The sequence below is a fragment of the Panthera tigris genome, chromosome A3 (assembly GCF_018350195.1).
Source record: "Panthera tigris isolate Pti1 chromosome A3, P.tigris_Pti1_mat1.1, whole genome shotgun sequence".
Taxonomy (NCBI): domain Eukaryota; kingdom Metazoa; phylum Chordata; class Mammalia; order Carnivora; family Felidae; genus Panthera; species Panthera tigris.
In genome coordinates this window covers 108,595,640-108,617,740 of record NC_056662.1, presented here as the reverse complement: position 1 = coordinate 108,617,740, position 22,101 = coordinate 108,595,640, and the positions used below count along the sequence as shown (strand labels likewise).

Below are 22,101 nucleotides of genomic sequence, written 5' to 3'. Positions count from 1 at the left end.
GAACGACAGAGAGAATTTCAGAAGAACATGGTCAGACCGGAGGTGACAGTAACGGTTTTCCAGGGGAGCTCACGAGTCCAGTAATCTATTCCTACAAACTCAATCTCTGGTGGGTGGTGAGAGGTATGTGTCAGGCAATGTGATGGTAGAATTTGTGAATAGTAACATCTCCTAATCTGGTTAAGTTCTCAGGTCACTTTTGATAGGTTGATTTAGTCATCATTCTTGTTTCTACTGTTGCAGATTTGGTTGATTGTATAGAAACTGAAAATTAAGAGGTCAAAAAAGTCATAACTGAAAAGTGACCATTTTATTGTTTGTCATAAGTTGTGCAAATTGTGGGATCTTTTGTGCTCAGGAATGGTCTCACTGTTCCAAATTAAGAAAATTGTTCACTTCATTTTTGTACTTGAAAGTTCTGCTTATCCACAGAAATGATCAAGATAAATACCCAAAGTTACATCTTTCATTTCAGTTATGATAATGCAAGTAGCAATTAATACCTACTCTTCAAAGATTTAGGTAAATGAATATTTTGCACAGACAGAAACCCTCTGAATATGAAAAGTAATATATCCCCAGGTTTTGGAGTGAGCAAATTGCTAAACAAATATTGCACCCAACTTATTTCAAATAATTATTGATGTAACTTTTGTATTCCCAGTGGGAAAAAAAAGCAAACAATTCATGGGATGCCATATTCTCGTATGCAGTGTTTCCAAGGAAGGATTGAAGGTCATGGGGAATTTTTTGGAAAAGCGTATTCATGGGGCATCTAGGTGGCTCAGATGGCTGAGCGTCCAACTCTTGATTTTGGCTCAGGTCACGATCTCACGGTTTTTGTCATTGAGCCCCACGTCAGCCTCTGTGCTGATAGTGCAGAGCCTGCTTGGGATTCTGTCTCTCCTCCCTCTCTGCCCCTCCCCCTACTTTCACTCTCTTTCTCTCTCTCTTTCTCAAAATAAATAAACAATTTTTTTTTAAACTTTCAAGAAAAAGAAAAGTGGAGGTGCCTGGGTGGCTCAGTGGGTTGAGCATCTGACCCTTGATGTCAACTCAGGTCATGATCTCATGGTCTGTGAGTTCGAGCCCTGTGTTGGGGTCTGTGCTGACAGTGCAGAGCCCGCTTGGGATTCTCTTTCTCCCTGTCTCTCTGCCCCTACACGCCCCCCCTCAAAAATACATAAATAAACTTTTAAAAAAAAGTGTATTTTGAAATTACCTTTGACTTTGTTTGTCTTAGTCATGATACTTATTTTTGTTTTCAAATGATATCAAGGGAGGCCGTGACATTTTTATTTTTAATTCTATTAAGGAAGAACAGGGATATGATGACACAATATATTTTTTCAATTTATCACTGTTATGACTAGACTTTTTCTGAGAGCCTCTTTGTGACTTTGATGCTGATGATGGTGATAGAAGCAGCTAATATTTCTTGAAACTCACTGTGTGCCACGTAGTATTCTAAGCAATTACACGTTTTAGGTATCTTGCCCTTGTGGCACACATACGAGGTAGACGGTGTGAGTATCCTCAGTAATAGCTGAGGAAACCAGCCTCATGTTAATGTCAAGTATTTATTATTTTTAGGGCCCTTGTATCTATCTGAATCCTTTCATCAAATATTAATGAATGCTTTAGAGATATTCTTAAAATGTTTACTTGGTATATTTGATTAAAAAGTTCACGCACTATCCACTGTTTTTATCCTTTTCAGGTATGCAGTCTTGTGTGGCTATGTGTCCGAGTTTGAGGGCTTACAAAATAAAATCAACTATGGACATCGCTTCAAGGTATTTCTTGATATTAAAGATATTTTAATGTAGCTATGTGTTCCATTAAAAGGCATAAATCAAATTATTTAATAAATGGATCTCTCACGGTGTGTGGGTGGCTCAGTCACTTAAGCGTCCAACTCTTGATTTTGGCTCAGGTCATGATCTATTGGTCATGGAATTGAGCCCATGACAGGCTCCATGCTGGGTATGGGGCCTGCTTCAGATTCTTTCTCTCCCTCTCCCTCTGCCCCTCCCCTGCTCATGTGCTCTCTCTCTCTCTCTCTCACTGTCTCTCAAAAAAAAAGCTATAAACCCCAAATTAATCTCAATCTCAAGAAGTTTATCTTTTTAATTTTTATTTTATTTTTTCAGTGTTTATATATTTATTTTGAGAGAGAGAGAGAGCATGTGTTAGAAGGGGAGAGGGACAGAGCGAGAGGGAGAGAGAGAATCCCTAGCAGTCTCCACGCTGTCAGCAAAGAGTCCAAGGTGGGGCTCCAGCACACGAACTGTGAGATCATGACCTGAGTCAAAATCAAGAGTCAGATGCTTAACTGCGTGAGCCACTCAGGTGTCCCTATCTTTTTTATCTAAATGAAGTGACAGTCTTTAAATAGTACTGTGCCAAAAAAATGAAACGTATTTGAGTGATTGAAGATTATTATTCTAGATCCTGAAAGAACTTACGTAGTGGATGAGTATTATTTTTTCAAAGACAGGATTAGTCTTTTGGTGATGAGTTCACCAACATCAGAAACATGATCGGGACTAATTAGTTAACATTACTTGCATATTGACTTGGTGGAAGGAATAGAATCCAATCTGGGACTTAAACTTACCATGATAAATGAATAAAATACTTGCGTATTGATTTGGTGGGGGGAATAGAATCCAATCTAGGACTTCAACATACCGTGATAAATGAATAAAATAAGTAGTATACGTGTAAATCATTTGTAATGTGCCTGTAGCTTTGATAGCTCAATAAATGAGCTAAGAAGTTTCTTTGTTTTCCAGCAGCTCCCTATACCCATTTTAATAATGTCAGGGGAATAGCTTCCTCCACAACCCAGTTCTGCTATTCTGTCTTCCATTATATCCTAATCATTGGAAACTTGCAAGCATGCTGCTGAATGAGTATTAGCTAGGCAAGTCATGGGCAGACAAAAGCGTCACTTGGAGGTTTTCTACTTTTTATAGTGACGTTGGCTTTAAATTACCCATAGCTTAATGAAATCATCATCACAGTCAGGGTCTAGTTGTGAGCAATCATTTCTGATAATTGAATTATTGGTATGACGTCTTATGTTAACGGTAGGGATTAAGGAGGGGGACTAAACAACACCGTAAAGCCCCTTTGAATTTCGGCACAGCTGCATTCAACACCACCTGAACCCTGAGAGATGGTATTTGTTTTGGACTTTTCTTTTAGGAGCATCTGGATAAAGCAATCCAGTTTTTACCCGAAGAACCTTTTTTGTATTACCTCAAAGGAAGATACTGTTATACTGTAAGCCGAATGTTTTTATCCATAATTCTTATCTCAATATACTTTGATTACGTGATATATTTTTAGTGACTTATTCTTTCTTTAGTTGTCTCACCAGGTGGCTGCTGTAGGGAAAATGATAAAATCAGTACGTGTTTTATGAGTTTATGATTGATTGGTTTATATACCATGTTACATATGGCATGTGGTTTTATATGTATACATAGATGTCTGTGCTTTTCCACCTACCACCTCTCCATTTCCCCTCACAACAATCACACCGTCTCCTTTGTGCTCTCTCAATTGGCGATCAGCCACCTACCTGCGTGTGCCCTGTGTTGGTGTCCTACTCTTTGTTTCGTGAGAGGACTTTGTCACTTAACAGAGTGTCTTGAGCATTTATGTGCCTACTGTTCTTGCCTTGAAAGACCTGAATTTAGAAAAGGACATGAAATATATAGGAATAAATAAAGGCAGCTGGCGAGTCTAAGCCCCGGTGTGTTAAGTGACATTAGTTTATAGAAAATTAACATAATGTGAAAATACGTCTTCAGGGATGCATGAAAAAATTATGCTTAAGAGAAATGCTATTTCTGAATGAGAAGATTAGCATAAGCAAAAGAGGAAGCTTGTTAGTTGAGGTTTGAAGATTAGGAATGGAAAAGGAAGCTTTTTTGTTGAACACCTGCTATGTATCAAATGTGCAGTTTATACTTTATATTTCTTATCTCCTTTAATCCTTAAAACAGCCCTGTAAGCAGTTTTTATTATGCCAGTTTTTGATATTAAGAATCTGAGTCTTCATGAAGGTACAAGACTCCAAAGGCTTAAAACCCACCAACCCGACCTCACACGAGTCTGGGGCTTGAATGTACATTATATGTTTAGGCTTAAAAAACCCAAGAAGGAGGGGCGCCCGGATGGCTCAGGTCATGATCTCACGGTCTGTGGGTTCGAGCCCCGCGTCGAACGGCTGACGGCTCAGAGCCTGGAGCCTGCTTTGGATTCTGTGTCTCCTTCTTTCTCTGCCCCTCCTCTGCCCACGCTCTGTCTCTCCCTGTCTCTCAAAAATAAATGACTGTTAAAAACAAACACCAGCCTGCAGCCTACCAGTGCGGAGCCCCCGCCACCCTCAGGGCCCTGGAGGTGCTGGTTGCATGGTGGCCCTCTGGAAGACCCGACCCGCGCTGTGCCCCAGGATGGCTCTGTGGCCGCCAGGTGAGGCCGGATCCAAGGGCAACATGTGCTACCCGCCTAGGGCGGCCCAGGACGCCCCCAACACCTGGACACCTCCTGCACACCTTTCCCGGCCTGTGGCCGCTATGGGAACATGCTAACCGCTGCGGGGGAAGATGTTCAACTTTTCCCGCAGCTGGAGGCCGCCATGCCTGCATCCCACGCTATGCCCCCCTTTGCCTTCCGGTGCGGTCCGCACCTCTCTTGCTGAGCTCCAACCTGGCCCTGTGGAGGGAGCGGCTCTACGATCCGCCCTGGTACAGCCAGCCGCCAGCGCGGTACCCAGTTCCCCAGCTCCCCAGAGAGGTGCCCCACTTCCTCAACAGCAGCCATGAGTATACAGGCGCCACCAGTGAAGGCTTGGGCCATACTGGTGGCCGACGCGACAGTGGCCAATGCCGTGGACCTGAAATTTTCATGCCGCCGCCGGCTGCGAACACTTCCCGGTGACCTGAGGGGGTGGAGGCCTCCCAGTTATTATCTTGCTCCCCCAGCAAGTGGTCTGAGGAGGGCTCCAAACTCCTAAACCAGCAAGGGAAGTCATTTTCCCGGGTTCCTGGTCCCCACAGACAGCTCTGGATCTGCTTCTTTTTGTCGAACTCTGGGTAAAGACTCCTTCAACTACCAGAAGGTCTCTGCCTCAAGCAGACGATGTTTGGTGAAGTGTGGCATTTTTGGTGCATTCTGCAGTAGGCTTGTTGCCAAAGGAGTCAGGTTTGGACCTTTTCAAGGTAAAGTGGTCAATGCCAGTGAAGTCAAGACCTATGCAGACAGTTCTCTGATGTGCGAGGCTGTCAAAGGTGGTCATTTGAGCCACTTTATAGATGGAAAAGGAGGTGCAGGGAACTGGATGTCCTCTGTCAACTGTGCCTGTTTCCCCAAGGAGCAGAGCCTGGTTGCAATGTCAAAGGCAGATATCTTATGAGAGCTGCAAGGATATCTGCCAGAACCAAGAGCTCCTTGTGTGGTATGGAGACTGCTATGGAAAGTTTTTGGACATTCCCGTGAGCCTTTAGCTCACAGAACAGAGGAAGCAGGTGCCTGGGCCCTCTGAAGAGTCTGCAGAAGGCTACAGGTGTGAAAGATGTGGAAAAGTATTTACCTACAAATATTACAGAGACAAGCACCTCAAGTACACCCCTTGTGTGGATCAGGGTGATAGGAAATTTCCCTGCTCTGTCTGCAAACGATCCTTTGAGAAGTGGGACCAGCTCCGGATCCCTGTCCTGCACGTTCACGAGAAACACCAGCCTCACAAGTGTTCTACGTGTGGGAAATGCTTCTCTCAGTCTCCAGCCTAAACAAACACACGAGAATCCACTCTGGAGACAGACCATCCCAGTGTATGTATTGCACAAAGAGGTTCACTGCCTCTAGCATCCTCTGCACATATATCAGGCAACACTCGGGAAAAGCCCTTCAAATGCAAGTACTCTGGTAAATCTTTTGCATCCCATGCTGCCCATGACAGCTGCATCCGTCACTCACGCAAGGAGGATGATGGCTGCTTGGGCAGCATCTGTGGAAAATCCTTCCCGGATCAAGAAGCCTTCTACTCCCACACGAAGCTTCACGAAGGCTACTAGCCCTCAGAGAGTATGGGGACAATGTAAAAACTAAAAGCTAGGATTCTGTCTTTGTTTTCCTTGCTTGTGGGTGTGTCGTACGGACAGATGATAGTTATGCTAAGATGAGAAACAGAAAAATGGAACCGGCCAAAATGCTGAGTTTAACTGATTTCACCAGCTTTCACAGAAATATTATTCACAATTTTAAAAAAAAATTAATGTTTGTTTATTTTTGACAGAGAGAGAGAGAGAGCATGAGCAGGAGAGGGGCAGAGAGAGAGGGAGACACAGAATCCAAAGCAGGCTCTAGGCTCCGAGCTGTCAGCACAGAGCCTGATGCGGGGCTCAAACTCACAGATCGCGAGATCATGACCTGAGCCGAAGTCGGACACTTAACCGACTGAACCACCCAGGCGCCCCATTATTATTCACAATTTTTAACAAGAACGGAATTTTGGTGAATTTACCTAAAAGTAGTGAAAGCTGGCTCTTAATAGAGCTTAAGGGTCTGGAAACTCAACACAAACCCTGAGAGAAGGACACTAGGGGTAGAGTTTGATTTTTGTGATGAAAAAGACCTTTTCTCTGTTTTGGACCCCAATTGTCATGCCTGTGGCCATCACCTGGTCTCTTCTTCATAGAATAAATTCTTTAAAAGTTCAAAAAAATAAAAATAAAAATAAAAACAAACAAGCAAACAAAAACCCAAGAAGGAAATTCTGATTTAAAGTGGATCCTGATCTTCATGGCATAAACAAATGGCAGAAGCTAATGTTGATCTTCCCTGGAAGAATATACATGCACACAGGCCTTATAAAACTGCAGAGTAGCCCAAGGATGATGAGGTCACAGTCAAAAATAATAGAATATACAAAGAAATAAGCCATCAAGTATGACAGTCAACAGAAACCAAAATCAGGAATAGATCTAAAAGGACTTCAGATCTTGGACCCGTGGAATATACAATGTTAAATAGCTACTTATACAGTGTGGTTTTTTCTTTTTTTTCAAATAAAAGTAATCGGGGAGAGGGGAATAGATGAGGAGCATGAGACTACAAAACTGACCAGGTAGATTAGAAAAAAGATAAGATAAATTTTGGTATAAAAGTCTATTATTTCACATTAAAAGAAAACTCAGTGGAAAGATTTAGCAGTTGATAGGCACCACTAAAGAGAAAATTAGTGAACTTTAAGGTAAATCTGAAAAGGTTGCCTGGAGTGCAGCACAGAGGAACAAAGAGATAGAAAATATGAAGGAAAGATAAAAAGACATAGAAGGGAAGAAAGGATATTGCACAGTGCTAAATTTTCATGTGCTCTTGGTAATTAATAAAACAAGAAGGCAAAAAAAACCATATTAAGCATGTAAAACATTGGAGCTTCCCATTTAATAACCTTGATCTAATACACATATAAAAATAATGTACCATTGGAGGATACACATTTTTCCAGTATATGTAGAGTGTTCACAACATTGATCAATATGAGGTCATGAAGCAAGTCTTAATAAATTTCAAAGAATCGATATCAAACAGGTTTCCTGATCATAATGCAATTAAATTCAAATTATGAAATAAAACAACTTAAGAAACATAAGTCTTGAAATAAGAAATTATAATTAAAAAACAACAAGGAGATGCCATTTATTCTTACTCATTTGATAAAATTTATAAATATCCGTGTAAGATGTTGCAAAGATATGGAGCAACAGGAACTTTTGCATTGTTGTAGGAGATGCTGCTTTGGGAATAATTGGATACTAGCTTTTAAATCTGATTACTTGCCTACCATATGACCCACAGTGGTGCCTACCCTAGAGAAAGTCTTGCAAATGTACTCTGGAAGGCATGTACAAGAATGCCTGCAGCAGCCTTGTTCCTAAGAGCAAGAAAATGAAAAAGATCCAAATGTCCATTTACAAAAGAGTGGATGAAAACTCACTGACATATGTTTAAATGATGGAATGTTTCACAGCTATTTAAACGACAGAACTTCAGTCACACTCAGCAACCTGGATAAAATCTTAAAACTATAATAAGTGAAAAAAATAAGTCATAGAAAGAAATAAACAACATGGTATCATTTTTTTAAAGTAAAAAAAAAAAAGCAAAAATAAACAGAGCAATAAATAACACTATGTAGGAAAGCAAGGGAATAATTTTGTTTAATAGAGGTTAATGGCTACTAGAAACCTAGAAGATGATACTGGAAAGGAAGGCACTTGATGGGGTTGAGAGAGTATCAGTACCCTCTTAAGTATTCATTTCTGAATCCTTTTAATCTTTTATGATAAACCTCTAATATTCATATTTGGGAAAAAAGAAAAGTTTTTAAAAGGAAGCAAAAAATACTGTGCATCCCCTGTAGAAGAGGACTGACGCACACAACTTGCAAGCACCGTGCCCCTGCCCACATGTGCTTTGCAGAGTGGCCCAGCTGGCCCCTGTCTTGGCAGCAGCTGCACATCTCCTGTGGAAAAGGACCAGCACCACCTTGTTAAGGGTACACACCCTGCCCACTATGTTCAAGGGCAGGAGATTTATCTGCCTTTCCTAACACAGAGAAACAGGCACAGAGAGTTAGGCAAAATGAGGAGACAGAGGAATATATCCCAGATGAAACAACAGGACAAAATCACAGCAAGAGACCTAAGGGAAACATAGGTAAGTAATAGGCCTGATAGAGAATTTAGAGTAATGATCACAAAGCTACTCACTGGACTTGAGAAGAGAGTGGAGGACATCAGCAAGACCCTTAACGCAGAAATAGCAAAGAACCAATCAGAGTTGAAGAACTCAATAATTGAAATTAAAAGTGCACTGGATGGAATAAATAGCAGGCTAGGAGAAACAGAAGGACGAATCAGTGATCTGGAGGACAGAGTAATAGAAAGGAATCAAGCTGAGCAAGTGAGAGAAAAGAAATTATGCAAGATGAGAATAGACTTAGGGAGCTCAGTGACTCCATCAAATGTAATAACAATTGCATTATAGGGATCCCAGAAGAAGAATAAGAGGAAAAAGAGGGCAGAATATTTGAAGAAACAATGACTGAAAACTTCTTGATTTTGGAGAAGGAAACAGAAATTTAGATCCAGGAGGTACAGAGATCCCCCAACAAGATCAACCCAGGGAGGTCCACACCAAGATATATAGTAATTAAAATGGCAAAAAGCAGTGGTAAAGAATTTTAAAAGCAGCAAGAGAAAATAAAACAGTTACATATGAGGGAAACCCCATAAGGCTAGAGACAGGTTCTTCAACAGAAACTTTGCAGGCCAGAAGGGAGTGGCATGATATATTCAAAGTGCTGAAAAGAAAAAATCTATAGCCAAGAATACCCTATCTGGCAAGGCTATCATTCGGAATAGAAGGAAAGATAAAGAGTTTCCCAGACAAAAATTAAAGGAATTCAGGACTACTAAACCAGCCCTATAAGAAATGTTAAAGGGGACTCTGTGAGTGGAAAGGAAAAACCATCAATAAGAGTAAGAAAGGTAGAAAGTACAAAAGCAATAAAAATAAGTATATCTTTTCAAATGCCCATGGAACATTCTCCAGAATAGATCACATGTTAGGCCATGAAACAAGTCTCAACAAATTCAAAAAGTCATACCATGCATCTTTTCTGATCACAATGCTGTAAAACTAGAAATCAACTGCAAGAAAAAATCTGGAAAGAACACAAATACATGGAGGTTAAATAATATGCTACTAATCAATGGATGAGTCAACCAAAAAATTAAAGAGGAAATAAAAAAAATACATGGAGGCAAATGAAAATGAAAACACAATAATCCAAAATCTTTGGGGTCCAGCAAAAGTGGTTCTAAGAGAGAAGTTTATAGCAATACAGGTCTACCTCAAGAAGCAAGAAAAATCTCAAATAACCTAACATGACACCTAAAACAGCTAGAAAAAGAAGAACAAACAAAACCCAAATCCAGCAGAAGGAAGGAAATAATAAAGATTAGAGCAGAAATAAATGATACAGAAAAAGAAGGGAAGGAAGGAAGGGAAGGCAGGAAGGAAGGAAGGAAGGAAGGAAGGAAGGAAGGAAGGAAGGAAGGAAGGAAGGAAGGACGGAAGGACAGATCAGTGAAACTAGGAGTTGGTTCCTTAAAAAGAGCAACAAAATTAATAAACCTCTAGCCAGACTCATCAAAAAAACAAAAACAAAAACAAAAAGAGGACTCAAATAGAAACAAAAGAGGAGAAATAACTGACCCCACAGAAATACAAAGGATTATAAGAGAATATTATGCAAATTTATGCCAACAAACTGGACAACCTAGAAGAGATAGATAAATTCCTAGAAACTATATAACCTACCAAAACTGAAACAGGAAGAAATGCAAGATTTGAGCAGATTGATTACCAGCAGTGAAATTAAATAGTAATTTAAAAACTCCCAACAAATAAAAGTCCAGATGGTTTCACAGGTGAATTCTACCATATATTTAAAGAAGAGTTAATACTTATTCTTGTCAAACTTTTCTTAAAAATAGAAGAGGAAGGAAAACTTCCAAATGCATTCTAATAGGCCAGCATTACCCTGATTCCAAAACCAGATAAAGACACACTACAAAAAATAACTACAAGCCAATATCTCTGATGAACATACATGCAAAAATCCTCAACAAAATAATAGCAAACCAAATCTAACAATAGATTCAAAAAATCATTTACCATGATCAAGTGGGATTTATTTCTGGCATGCAAGAGTGGTTCATTGTTTGCAAATCAGTCAGTGTGATACATCACATTATTAAGAGAAAGGATAAAAACCATATGAACATTTCAATAGATGCAGAAAAAGCATTTGACAGAGTAAATATCCATTCATGATAAACATGCTCAACAAAGTTGGTTTAGAGGAAACCTACCTCAACATCATAAAGGCCTTATGTGGAAAAACAGCTAACTGAGAGCTTTTCCCCTAAGGTCAGGAACAATGCAATGATGTCCACTCTCACCACTTTTATTTAACATAGTACTGGAAGTCCTAGCCACAGCAATCAGACAAAAAGAAGGAGAAGGGAAAGGGGAAGAAGAAGGGGAAGAAGAAGAAATACAAGGCATTCAAATTGGTAGGGAAGAAGTAAAACTTTCACTATTTGCAGTTGGGAGAATCTATATGTAGAAAAAATAAAGACTTCCTCGAAAAACTACTAGAACTAATAAATGAATTCATTCAGGTCACAGGATAAGAAATCCCCATGTACAGAAATCTGTTGAATTTCTAAAAGCAGCAGAAAGAAAAATTAAGAAAATGATCCCAGGGCACCTGGGTGACTCAATTGGCTGAACGTCTGACTTTGGTTTAGGGCATGATCTCGCAGTCCGTGAGTTCGTGCCCCATGTCGGGCTCTGTGCTGTCAGCTCAGAGGCTGGAGCCTGCTTCAGATTCTGTGTCTCCCTCTCTCTCTGCCCCTCCCCCACTCACACTCTGTCTCTCTCTGTCTCTCAAAAATGAATAAAATGTCTAAAAATTAAAAAAAGAATCCCATTTACTATTGTAGCAAAAATAATAAAATACCTAGGAATAAACTTAAAGAGGTGAAAGACCAGTACTCAGAAAACTATAAAACATTAATGAAAGGAACTGAAGATAACACAAAGAAATGGGAAGACATCGATACTCATGTATTGGAACAACAAATATTGTCAGAATGTCTATACTCTCCAAAGCAATCTTTAGATTTGATGCAATCCCTATCAAAATACCAACAGCATTTTTCACAGAACTAGAACAAGCAATCCTAAAATTTGTATGGAACCACAGAAGACCCTGAATAGCCAAAGCATTCTTGAAAAGCGAAAGTGGCAGTATCAGAATTCCAGACTTCAAGTTATATTACAAAGCTGTAGCAATCAAAACAGTTTGTACCAGCACAGAAATAGACATGTAATCAATAGAACAGAATAGGAAGCCCAGAAGTAAATCCACAATTACATGGTCAATTGATCGTTGACAAAGGAGGCAAGAATATGCTATGGGAAAAAGACAGTCTCTTCAACAAATGGTGTTGGGAAAACTGGACAGCAACATGAAACCGGATCACTTTCTTTCACCATACACGAAGTCAAAATGGAATAAAGATCTAAATGTGAGCCCTGAAACCATAAAAATCCTAGAAGAGAGCACAGGCAGTAATTTCTCTGATATTGGCCATAACAACATCTTTCTCGATGATTCTCCTGAGGCAAGGGAAACAGAAGCAAAAATAAACTATTGGGACTGCCTCAAAATAAAAATTTTCTACACAGCAAAGGAAACAACCAAAAAAACTAAAAGACAACCTACTGAATGGGAGAATATATTTGCCAATAACATATCTGATAAAGGGTTAGTATCCAAAATATATGAAGAACATATACAACTCAATACCCAAAAAACAAATAATCCAACTAAAACATGAGAAGACATGAACAGACATTTCTCCAAAGAAGATATACAGATGGACAACAGACACATGAATAAGTGTTCAACATCACTCATCATCAGGGAAATGGAAATCTAAACCACAATGAGATATCACCTCACATCTATTGGAATGACTAAAATCAAGAACACAAGAAATAACAAGTGTTGGTGAGGATGTAGAGAAATAGGAACCCTTATGCACTGTTGGTGGGAATGCAAACTGGTGCAGACACTGTGGAAGGTAGTATGGAGGTTCCTTGAAAAATTATAAATAGAACTACTCTATGATCCAGTAATCACACTACTGGATATTTACCAAAGGATACAAAAACATTAATTCCAAGGAATACATGCACCCCTATGTTTATTGCAACATTATTTATAATAGCCAAATTATAGAAGCAACCTAAGTATCCATTGATACATGAATAGATAAAGAAGAAGTGGTATTTATACACAGTAGAATATTATTCAGCCATAAAAAGAATGGAATCTTGCCATTTGCAACAACATGACAGATCTAGTGGGTTTAACACTAAGTGAAATAAGTTAGAGAAAGACAAATATTTTATGATTTCACTCACATGTGGAATTCAAGAAACAAGTAAGGGAAATAAGAAAAGAGACAAACCAAAAAACAAACACTTGACTAAGAGAACGAACAGATGGTTACCAGAGGGGCAGTGGCGGGTGGATGGGGGAAATAGGTAAAGGGGATTAAGAGTACACTTATCTCGTAGAGTACTGAGTGATATATGACAGTGTTGAATCACTATATTGTACACCTGAAGCTAACATAACACTGTATGTTAACTCAACTGGAATTAAAATAAAATGATGGGAGAAGGAAGCAAAAAATAAATGATAACAGGAAATTTAATTTTGGTGGTTATTGGTTAAAAAATTTTTCTCCTGGATTGTAAATATGTATACTGAGACCTCGCTCTACACTCCCCCTGGGTTGAGGATCCTTGTTCTATTTACATTTCTGTGATGCTGTATTCTGGATCAGGTTGGCAGCGGGAAGTAGGCAGTAAGAAAGAAAAGGTGGGGTCTGGTAGCTCCTATACTCCATGCAAAGAAATACTGTATGGCCATCTCAGACTCTTGAATCACATGAACAAACAGGATCAGCATTATTCCCCATCCCCACCCCTGACTCTGATTTTTATTATTTTTTTATTTATTTTTGAGACAGAGAGAGACAGAGCATGAACGGGGGAGGGGCGAGAGAGAGGGAGACACAGAATCGGAAGCAGGCTCCAGGCTCTGAGCCATCAGCCCAGAGGCCGATGCGGGGCTCAAACTCACGGAGTGCGAGATCGTGACCTGAGCTGAAGTCGGATGCTTAACCGACTGAGCCACCCAGGCGCCCCTCATCATGAGTATTTTAAATTGGTTTGGTAACCAGTGCTTTTTAGAGCTCATAGTTTGTTAGAATTATAAAAAAGGGAATGTACAATATTAATATCATTAAGTTGATCTCTGTTGTATATGTTATTTAGGAATATGTCCATATTTATGTATTATATGCATACACACACATATACACCTACACGCGCACACACACACACACACACACACACACACACACACACATCTAACTGAGGAGAGATTCTTCATTCAAAAAGTGAAAACTCTCTAAGAATGATGTTGCTTCATATTTGCAGGTCTCGAAACTGAGCTGGATTGAGAAAAAAATGGCTGCTACTCTGTTTGGAAAAATACCATCCTCAACTGTAGAAGAAGCTTTGCAAAATTTCCTTAAGGTATATTTTGTGTATCCATTATTTTAGTATCGAACTGGCTATGAGCTGCGTTAGTCCCCCCTACCCTTCTTCATGTAGATCTCCAATGGAAGCCTGGGGTGGAGTCCTAGTTTTAGCATGTCCAAACTGCTTCCCAGAGCAGCTAGTTATTCCCTAGGTCCTAGGTACAGCCCTTACTACCAAATCCAAGAGCAGCTCTCCAGGTTGTGTGGGCATGTGCAAAAGCATTCATGCCCTGATTATTAGACTTGGTTCCAAATTCTCGTAATGAGCCTAATATAGAACCAGTTTAATCTTAAAGAACTAAAAGATGCCGAAAGGGAGAGCTATTTCAAAAGCCATTCTACAGGTTGCAGACAGTTCTCTAGAACATTCTTAGGGTATCAGACCAAACCAGTATTTTCATTCCTGTTTAAAATGTATAATAAAACTCTAAACAGTAATATATGTGTGTGCATATAATCAACTTTCTGGTAGGCTAATCCCTTTATCTTTCTCTGGAACCAGTTATAGAATCTTATAGAGACTAAGATGTTTCATCTTTTTCGGCTACCTATTTCAGATTTGTAACAATATAGACAAAATCAGACTCTAAATTGTATTGTCCAACATTTTGTACCTTCTCATATTTTTTTGTTGTATCTTAGAGATCAATTTTGTAGAACTGAAAGGGATTTAGAGAACACATATTCTAAGATCACAAGTACATTTCATTGTACTTTCCATTTATGAATGAATGCTTAGTGCCTACCTACTGTGCTCTGTGGAAAAAAATAAATGTTCTGAGCTTAAGCATGAGTCCAGTGGGAAAAAGTACAGGGAATAAAAGTACAAGGGCCAGATGTTTCTTATTTTTTATTTAATGTCATCTTTTTTGTTTTATAAAAAGGAAATCAAGGGGCACCTGTGTGGCTCAGTCAGTTGAGCATCCAACTCTTGATTTTGGCTCAGGTCATGATCCCAGGGTCATGGGATCGAGCCCCACATCGGGCTCTGCACTGAGCATGGAACCTGCTTAAGATTCTGTCTCTCTCTGCCCCTCTCCCTTACCTGTGGTCTCTCTCTCTAAATTAAATTAAAATTAAATTAAATTAAAACTTAAAAAAAGGAAATCAAGACCTCAGGAGCTTAATTTTTTCTAGTGTCACACAATGGCAGACCAAAGACATGAATGTTGTTTAAAACTGTATCATCCTTATTTCTTCACCTTTTATCCACCACTGGTAATTTGTTATTTCATTTTAAATTTATAAGAATACAGATCATAGTAGGGGCACCTGGGTGGCTTAGTCGGTCACGTGACCAACTCTTGATTTCTGCTCAGGTCATGATCTCACAGTCGTAGGATCAAGCCCCGAGTTGGACTTCATGCTGTGTGTGGAGTCTGTTGGGGATTCTCTCTCTCTTTCTTACTCTCTGCCCCTCCCCCATTCTCACACACACACACACTCTCTCTCTCTCTCTCTCTCTCTCTCTCTCTGTCTCTCAAAATAAATAAATAAACATTTAAAAAAATATATAGATCATGGGTATATTTAAGCTAAATGGTTCATAGAAGGTGCTAAGCTAATTAGGAAAAATGTTGTTGGGGCTTGAAACTCATTTCTCCATAGTAGCAGTTATAAATGGGGGATCAGATCTTTAGGACACTGCCCCCAAATTCTTAAGGTGCTAATGTACCTGAAATATTACACAGATAAAATCAAAAGTGATCAGAGGCCCAGCGATATAGAGGTAAGGATTGCAACCTCTAGAACTAGACCACCTGGTTAAATCTCAGTTCTGCCACTTACCGGCTGATTAACATTAGACGAGTTTCTTAACCTTTCTCTCAAATTCATCAATAACATGGAGAGAATAGTACCTGACTCAGAGTGTTGTTGTGAACATTAAATAAGTTAATACAAGTAAATTACTTAGCGATTTCCTAGCTCCTAGGAAGTGCTCCATATCAGCTCAGAAAATGTTAATGTTATTAAAATGTAAACACCTTGGCAAATCATCTTGGGGACCTCCCCATTCAGTCTTGACTTAGATTCTATCTGAAAATGCATTTGGTGGTGTTTGTTCAGAGTCAGAAGGCATCAGGAAAGCTCCCTTCTACATTGACTGCAACATCTGGGGGTACCTAGGAGCCCAGAGTGCTAAGGGCAAAGGCTGGGGAGGAAATGAGAAATCTGGGAGGTGTGGGGAGGAGAAGGAACTTGGATCCCATGCCCTAGGAGAGTCTGCAACCCCTAGTCCCAGTAGGAAGTCGTGTTTTTGGACCCTAGACTGTAGGACTCCTGTCCCCAGCTCTGTGTCTCCAAAGAGGATTCATAGGGGCCAGGAATGTGTCCCTAGACCATCCATCTCAGTTCTGGAGAGATGTAGAGCATTAGCTTTAGAATCAGTTTGAGATCTGGGCCTCTCCCTGTCCCTGTGACCTGGCTGTGTTTCTTTATTTCTCCTAATCTTACATTCTTCATCTGTGAAGCAGATGAATACCTACTTTATATGATTTGTGATACAATTCATCAAATAATGCTTGTAATTTTCTTGGCCCAGAACCTCGCACATTAACTACTCTAACTACAAATAAACATTCACTGCTATTATTTTGCTCTTATAACTGGTGAAATCTTATCCCCCACAGCATCACAGCAATCCAGGGAGGTGATTTTAGATCAGGAGTCATCTGTGAATCCTCTGTGGGAATTCTTTCAAACTATAGCATGCTTCCCACCTCATCCAAAATTCTGGCATAATTCCCTCGGGCAGTGGTTTCACCCTTGGCTGTACATTAGAATCATCTGGAGAGCTGAGACTGAGCCTTGCATGGAGTCCACACTGTCAGCACAGAGCCTGTTTGGGATTCTCTCTCTCCCTCTCTCTCTGCCCCTCCCCAACTTGCTTACTCTCTCTCTTTCTCTCTCTCAAATAATAAGTGGGTGAACTTTGAAAAAAAAATGCCAGCCCAGACCATGACCCAGACTAATTATTTCAGAATCTTTGAATATATTAAGATATAGTTTATATTCAATAAAATGCACCCATTTTAAGTATGCAGTTCATTGAAGCTTGGCAAATTAATACACTCAAGTAACCACCACCATTTTAAGATTTAGAACATTTCCACCACTTTCAAGAGTTCTCTTTGCCCCTCTGCTGTCAATTTCCCTCAGCCCCTGCCCCAGGCAACCACTGATCTGCTTTTCTGTTTTTTTGACCTATTCTAAAAGTTTATATAAATGGAATCATTGAGCTTTTACTTTGTGTATCTGGCTTCCTTTGCTCAGCATAATGTTTTGAGATTCATTCATTTCATCGGTGTATCCATAGTTCCTTTTTACTGCCTTGTAATATTCCATTTTGTGGATATACCACAGTCTGCTTATGCATTTGTCCATTGGTGGACATTTGCGTTATGTCCAATTTGGGGCTATTATTAATAAAGCTTCAATGAACATTCATATGCAAGCTTTTGTGTAGACATGTTTTTAATTTTCTTTGATAAGTACCTAGGAATGGAATTATTGGGTCACAACAAAGTGTTTTTAAAACCTGATCAGTGTTTTTAAAGCTCTCAGAGCTATTCCTGTGCAGCCCATGGCGAGGTTGAGAGCCTGAAATCAGTGCCTGGGTGTGTGTAGTAGATAACAGGTGTGGCAGTGTTGGGGGATAGACGGACCGCCCTGATCTCACTCACTGTTTGCAACATAAGACCTCTGGATCTCCCTGAGTGGTTTTACCACCTGCAGAGCCTTCTTCTATGCCCTGATATGGTGGAGGGCTATGGCTTGAGTTTCTGAGATGTTTTTAAAACAATGCTAGCTTATTCAGTAATGTTTATTAAGCACATACCTAGTACCAGCATGGCAAATGTAGGGAATGCAGAAATGACCAATGCAGCTCCTGTCTCCAGGGAACTTGTACAGTCAAGACCAAGTAAACAGCTACAATATTCTCTGCCAGGTATTATTATAGGGTGTTCTAAGAGCCTAGCTAGGAACTGCTTCTTAACTAGAACATTCCACTGAACATTAGGTACTTACCTAAATAACTACCTTCCTTGTTATTTAGGCAAGCCCTTTGGTAAAAAGTTAGAATCTGCTCCATTTTAGGAAGTTGGTGTTGTTAGTAGCCTATGTACCTTTGGTGGCTTCTTTTTTTTTTTTTTTTTTTAACCATGAGCACAAAAAGAAAGAGATGTTCTGATTTATAATCAGGATGGCTAATTAAACATAAGTGCTAAGGTATATATGCAGGATTAAAATGCCAATATTAAAGAAATAAGCAATCCCTATCAAAATAACACCAGCATTCTTCACAGAGCTAGAGCAAACAATCCTAAAATTTGTATGGAACCACAAAAGACCCCAAATGGCCAAAGCAATCTTGAAAAAGAAAACCGAAGCTGGAGGCATCACACCCCCGGACTTCAAGCTTTATTACGAAGCTGTAATCATCAAGACAGTATGGTACTGGCACAAAAACAGACACTGAGATCAATGGAACAGAATAGAAAACCCAGAAATGGACCCACAAACATATGGCCAACTACTCTTTGACAAAGTAGGAAAGACTATCCAATGGAATAAGGACAGTCTCTTCAACAAATCATGTTGGGAAAACTGGACAGCGACATGCAGAAGATTGAACCTGGACCACTTTCTTACACCATATACAAAAATAAACTCAAAATAGATGAAAGACCTAAATGTAAGAGAGGAAGCCATCAAAATCCTAGAGGAGAGAGCAGGCAAAAACCTCTTTAACCTCGGCAGCAGCAATTTCTTACTCAGCACGTCTCCGGAGGCAAGGGAAACAAAAGCAAAATTGAACTATTGGGACCTCATCAAAATAAAAAGCTTCTGCACGGCGAAGGAAACAGTCAGCAAAACTAAAAGGCAACCAATGGAATGGAAGAAGGTATTTGCAAATGACATAATAGATAAAGGGTTAGTATACAAAATCTATAAAGAACTTATCAAACTCAACACCACCCCCCCCAAAAAAAAAATCCAGTGAAGAAATGGGCAAAAGACATGAATAGACACTTCTCCAAAGAAGACATCCAGATGGCAGACAGACACATAAAAAAAAATGTTCAACATCACTCATCATCCTGGAAATACAGATCAAAACCATAATGAGATACCACCTCACACCTGTCAGAATGGCTAACATTAACAACTCGGGCAACAACAGATGCGGAGAAAGAGGATCTCTTTTGCACTGCTGGTAGGAATGCAAACTGGTACACCCACTCGGGAAAACAGTATGGAGGTTCCTCAAAAAATTAAAAATAGAATTACTCTATGATCCACCAATTGCACTACTAGGTATCTATCCAAGGGACACAGGTGTGCTGTTTCGAAGGGGCACATGCACCCCTATATATGTAGCAGCACTATCAACAATAGCCAAAGTATGGAAAGAGCCCAAATGTCCATTGACAGATGAATGGATAAAGAAGATGTGGTATATATATATATATATATATATATATATATATATATATATATATATATATAAAATGGAGTATTACTCGGCAATCAAAAAGAATGATCTAAAAAAAAAAAAGAATGATCTTTCCATTTGCAACTATGTGGATGGAACTAGAGAGTATTATGCTAAGCAAAATTAGTCAGAGAAAGACAAATATCATATGACTTCACTCATATGAGGACTTTAAGACACAGAACAGATGAACATAAGGGAAGGGAAGCAAAAATAATATAAAAACAGGGAGGGGACAAAACATAAGAGACTCTTAAATATAGATAACAAGCAGAGGGTTGTGGGAGGGGGAAATGGGCTAAATTGGTAAGGGGCATTAAGGAATCTACTCCTGAAATCATTGTTGCGCTATAGCCTAACTTTTATGTAAATTTAAAAAATAATTAATTAACTAAAAAAAGAAATAAGCTGCTTATTCTCATATGTTGAAGCAGGTTTTATGAACAGGTTTTGGACAGAGCTGGGCAACTACTGGACATAGAAGAAGGTGCAACTGAACAAAGTTTAATCAAAGTCTTCCTTTTAGAGAGACTTAAAAAATGCACTTAGTAGACTTGAAGAGTAGAGATGGAAATGATTGGACAAGAGAGAACCAGCAGAACCAGAACTCATCAATACCATGGGTGGCTCTCTAGGCTTTTCCAGGCTCTGGCTAGGATTGAACTTGACAGTGTCCTCCCATCTGTTGGCAGCCTTGCTGTTTCACTAGCAAGTTCTTGGCCAGATCCACACACTGTTCATCTACTCGGTCCTAAAGAATAAACACCCAGTTTGACTCTCCAGCCCAAGACACTTTATCCTAGGAGCCTTCCCTTTTGGGTTTTGTAGAGTATATGCCCTTTACCAAAGATGTGAACTCCTCAGCCCCCTAAGTCTTAGATCCACCCAATAGTATCCATCTTTAAAATGCATGTATCCTTTGACTCAGCAGTTCAACTTCCAGGAATCTCTTCTACAGACATAATCACACTTGTACACAAGTATACAGGAGAAAGTATTTCACTGATCATTATTGGTAACAGTAAAAAAATGTCTAAATGTGTCATAAAGAATGCTTAATTTAATTACGGCATATGCGTAATATGAAATACACCTCTTAGGAACGAGGTAGATCTGTGTATGCAAACACAGAAATGTGTCTGTGATATGTTGTGGGAAAAAAAGTTTTGGACCAATATACAGAAATGGTCCCATATTCATTTTTTTCCAAAGTGAAGTTTTTTTTTTTACTTGTGTATGCTTGATAAAGGGTCTGGTAAGATTCATGTCAAACTGTTTATAGTGGTTACCCCTGGGAGATGAGATTGAAATTGAAAATAAAGTCAGAACAAAGAAGCACTCACTTTTTAGTTTTGGAAATGTTCGTATCACTTGTATCTTATAAAACATGCATATCTTTGTACATTTTTTAAAGTAACCTTCTTGGGGCTCCTGGAGGAAGTTAAGCATCCAACTCTTGGTTTCGGCTCAGGTTGTGATCTCACAGTTCGTGGGTTCAAGCCTTACATTGGGCTTTGCACTGACAGCACGGAGTCTGCTTGCGATTCTCTCTCTCCCTCTCTCTCTCTGCCCCTCCCCCTGCTCTCTCTCTCTCTCTCTCAAAATTATAAACATTAAAAAAAAAAAAAGTAACCTTCGCTTGGGTTCTACGTCTCTCTTGGTTGGGTTCCAAGGTCAGATTGGGAGCTTATTTGCATTGGCCCTTAATACAGCAGCAACTGACCGAAGATTGACTTAGGTTCTAAGAAGTGCTCTCTAGTAACAATGCCAGGCACCTGCAAGAATTCTTATTCACCAGAGATAGAGAAAGGGAACTGATGCATAAAAGTTTAGTAATGTGTGGGGTGCCTGGGTGACTCAGTCGGTGAAGCATCCGACTTCAGCTCAGGTCATGATCTTGTGGTTTGTGAGTTCAAACCCCCGCACTGGGCTCTGTGCTGACAGCTCAGAGCCTGGAGCCTGCTTTGGATTCTGCGTCTCCCTCTCTCTCTTGCTCCTCCCCTGCTCACACTCTCTCTCTCTGTCTCTCTCTCTCTCCCTCTCAAAAACAAATAAACATTAAAAAAAAGTTTAGTAGATGTGCATAAGAGTTTAGTAAAGTGCCTTCATAATACCCACTTATTAAAATTTGTAAGTAGGTCTGCTACTTGGACTAGTTGTTTCCCAGGTCTGTCTTTTCTTCAAAAATACTTGACGCGATGGACTTTAGATATTATTCAGCCCGTGGGATGTGTTGAAATCATAAGAAATCAAATACTAACGTGGTGGAGGATGTTTGTCATGGGATACCTATCATCCTCTAATCGTCTTCTAAATAGACTAAATTGT

At 39.7% G+C, this 22,101-nt stretch overlaps 1 protein-coding gene and 1 pseudogene across 7 annotated transcripts in view; both read left to right on the top strand.

Annotated features, from left to right (window-relative positions):
- The window catches only part of RMDN2 (regulator of microtubule dynamics 2), a 76,847-nt gene that overhangs the window by 42,708 nt on the left and 12,038 nt on the right, over window positions 1-22,101 (top strand). For 6 of the 7 annotated variants that reach the window (XM_042982144.1, XM_042982145.1, XM_007082408.3 and 3 more), the window contains 3 exons: window positions 1,721-1,796; window positions 3,214-3,291; window positions 14,173-14,271. In XM_042982144.1, coding sequence (XP_042838078.1) covers window positions 1,721-1,796; window positions 3,214-3,291; window positions 14,173-14,271 — 253 coding nt within the window. The remainder of the gene's footprint in view (window positions 1-1,720; window positions 1,797-3,213; window positions 3,292-14,172; window positions 14,272-22,101) is intronic. The other variant, XM_007082409.3, reaches the window with a different exon arrangement.
- On the top strand, window positions 4,500-6,247 carry LOC102961008 (annotated as a pseudogene).